Source organism: Asparagus officinalis, chromosome 3, assembly GCF_001876935.1.
Source record: "Asparagus officinalis chromosome 3, Aspof.V1, whole genome shotgun sequence".
NCBI lineage: Eukaryota > Viridiplantae > Streptophyta > Magnoliopsida > Asparagales > Asparagaceae > Asparagus > Asparagus officinalis.
The window spans coordinates 17836535-17840100 of record NC_033796.1 but is presented as its reverse complement, the minus strand read 5'-3'; the positions used below and the strand labels follow the sequence as shown (position 1 = coordinate 17840100).

Below are 3566 nucleotides of genomic sequence, written 5' to 3'. Positions count from 1 at the left end.
TTCCTTCCATGAACGAGAGGTCTACAAATTGAACGGTCAAACCTTTAAACAGTTAGGATCGTATCAAACTCCCATATGGTCAAACCTTTAAACAGTTAGGACCAAAACCAAAATCCCCTCTTGATTCCTTCCATGAATGAGAGGTCCACTCAAATTGAACGATCAAACCTTTAAACAGTTAGGATCGTATCAAACTCCCACTTGGTCAAACCTTACTACAGTAAGGACCACAATCAAGATTCCCTTTCGATTCATTTCACGAACGAGAGGTCTATTTTTGAATTGAATAATCAAACCTTATGACAGTCAGGATTATTCAAACCAGTCCAGATTCTCTAAGTGAAGATCCCACTTTGAGTTTCTTTTGCACCAGGAGATAGAATATAAAATTATTCCTCTCCGATTTCGGGTTCATCTCTACCAACAAACAAGAGACCAGGAGATAGAATATAAAATTATTCCTCTCCGATTTCGGGTTCATCTCTACCAACAAACAAGAGACCAGGAAATAGAATATAAAATTCATCCACTCCTGGATCGGGTTCATCTCTACCAACAAAAAAGAGACCAGGAGATAGAATATAAAATTCTTCCTCTCCTGGGTCGAGTTCATCTCTACCAACAAAAAAGAGACCAGGAGATAGAATATAAAATTCTTCCTCTCCATCATCGAGTTCATCTCTACCAACAAAAAAGAGACCAGGATACTCCAATAGGTACATGAGTTTAAACTGTTTCCTGACCCTCAACAGGAAGTTTCTAGAGAATATCACTCAGAATATTCTTAAGGATAACCTGACAACCTCCTAACGGGTATACGAGTATCAATTTGGTGACAAAAGCTGAACTCACAAGTATAAATTCCAGGTTTAACTCAAGATCTCGACAACGGTCAAGCGATAAACGTAGTACCGGAAGAATCTTAACTATTCTACAAAGCACTGGATAGATTGAGAGATAAAGAGGTCAAGAGTTGAACTCATTTACGATCCACTCAACCAAGTATTGAAGGGATTGTGAGTCACGCATGTCTTATCCAAAGTGTCTCAGACTCCTCTCCAAAAAAAATGATGAGTCTGAGATACTTTGGAGGGGGTATCTATAGGCGTCAAAAAATGCTTATAGACATCCAAATACCACTCAAGGCAAAGAGAAGACGATAAACGTCATTCTCTTAATCAGAGGGGATCGTTCAAAGAAAGCAAGACAACATGGAAGAACATGTACACACAGACAGACAACACTTGGTGCCGTGGCTCAGCCGCGGCAGTTCATGATGTCGCGGCCATGGCGCGGCAGTATATAGTGCCGCGGCTAAGGCGCGACAGCATACAGTGCCGCGGCTAAGGCGCGACAGCACATAGTGCCGCGGCTAACGGCTATTATAGGGGGTGCTATGGTGGTTACAAGGCAGTTATATGATGATTATTTGAAGCCCACGTGGTGGCATATCAGAGATAAAACGTGTGCTGATGTGTACAAGCAGTTAAACCATAAAAAAGGTGGTTAAAGGTCGTGGGAGAACGGTTTCAAGCATGATGAAACATGCTGGTAACTGCCTCTTTGGCCGCGGCAGTCCACACTGCCGCGCCAATAGCCGCGGCAGTGTCGACTGCAGCAGCCAAAGAACAGTCATCTGGTTGGTTATTTCGCCCCCGTTTTAACTGTTGTGCATCCATACCCCTATAAATACCTCCCTAAACACGAAATAAAGGGGGGGAGAGCATTGGAGGGGCAGATTGGAGCAGAAAAAGGCTTGAGCTTTTGGTGAATTGGAGGAAGAAAGAGAGAATTTTCATCCTTTGACAAGTATCATTTGGTGATTCCTAGAGATCTAAGCTCAGACTTGATCTTTGGAAGAGTGAGTATCTTACATCGATAAGATACTCGCTTTAAATTCTTACTTTGATAAACGAAGGAAGAATTCCCAAAACCTTCACGATTCAATCAGAATCTGTGAATCAGTGGTCCACGGGCTAATGCACCCCGGCACAGGCAAAGATCCCACGCAAGCAGCGATCCAAACAACGATCATGCGTTTGTTTCTAAAAAGTTATAATTTTTCTTTTGTTGTGTAAAAGAAGTCTTATAAAAAGGCTATCTCTTTTGAATTTATTGTAATCGACCGAAGATATAATGAATTCCACAACGAGACCAACTTTTGACGCAAACAGACTCTTGTAGTTTCTTAATATGCATCACGTGCAACGCACATATTGTATACTAGTAGAAAAAAAAACGAACGTTGCCTTATAACATATTATCACAATACACGAAACCATCTGAGGAATCAATATTGCTACAAAACAAATATATTCATAGAATCCAACTTGAGATGTTTTTGTAAATATCCATTTTATCTTGAATTTATAATTTTTCTTTTTTGAAGTAAGAACATTATAATCATTCAAGAGCTTAAGTAAGCACAATTATTTAATGCAAGATATGGCATTAGTTTTCAGGTAAATTTCACATTCCCCAAAAGTTTGGCCAAATTTTGAGATGTAAAAAAAATTGAAAATATCACATGACACGGAAAAGTTATGTCATATAACCCCTAATTTAACACAACATTCTTGATTCTTCTATATGTGAAAATTTAAGAACTTTTCATCGATGTGTGAAAACATGTCAAACTTTTATAGGGTTTATGTTAGATTTACCTTAGTTTTTTTACTTGTCCGCCAATTAATAAAAAGCCTCTTGCATATATTTGAAATACAATAAAAAAACAAGTGCAAACAAACGGATAGCAAACGCTCACCAAACAGTTCACAGATCAAGCATACGCGTGTGCAGCTTCCCTCTTTCCTCCAACAGCAAAACTCCTGCTCCTCTCAAACCCAACATCCCCATCAAACTCACAAGTTAGATCCTCGTCAATCCTCTCCATCTTCAAACCTCTCCTACTTCTATTCACCGCCTCTTCTCTTCCCAATTCAAGGGAACGAACCCTTCTCATTTCCATTGCTCTAATTAACTGTTGAAGGAGCTCGTCGTCGCCTCTCGAGCTCGTTCTCGCGCTCGACCCAAATCTATTGCTGCGCGCAACACCTTGAGTACTCGGCAACGGATGAAGGTGTCCGAATGAGACGCCTCCAGACTGACACCGGTCAGCGCTGCCTGTCACGCCTCTTATGTACGAGTCTCGTAAGCGGACCAAGGCTCGAATAGGTGACCGGAGGAACCGGTTCAGTTTGCTTGGTTTCTCGGTTGGTTTGGTCATGATTGCTTTTGGGTGGGGGGAGTAATGTGGCTGGATTTGAGCATTTGAATGGAGAAATTGATGTTGGATGAGATTTGGCAGAGTGAGGCCAAGGGGAAATTTGTGTATATAAACGGACATTTGAGTTTGGAAGATGCACACGTGTAATTTGAGAAAGATGATTGTATACTTTTTTGAGAGGAATATATGCTATATTATATTTGACCTAGTATTGTATACATTACGACAAAAAGTTAACAAATTAAATTTAATTAAAAGTTCTTTATGTTCTTATCAATAAGTGAGTATAAATAAAGGTTTATCAAACTGATTTGGTTTGATGAAGATTCATATATGTTTA

General features: G+C 39.9%; 1 protein-coding gene across 1 annotated transcript; it reads right to left on the bottom strand.

Annotated features, from left to right (window-relative positions):
- Positions 2685–3351, bottom strand: LOC109832113. Its single transcript, XM_020399551.1, has one exon. It carries the CDS (start codon positions 3344–3346, stop codon positions 2780–2782), a length of 567 nt encoding a protein of 188 aa, XP_020255140.1. The 5' UTR covers positions 3347–3351; the 3' UTR covers positions 2685–2779.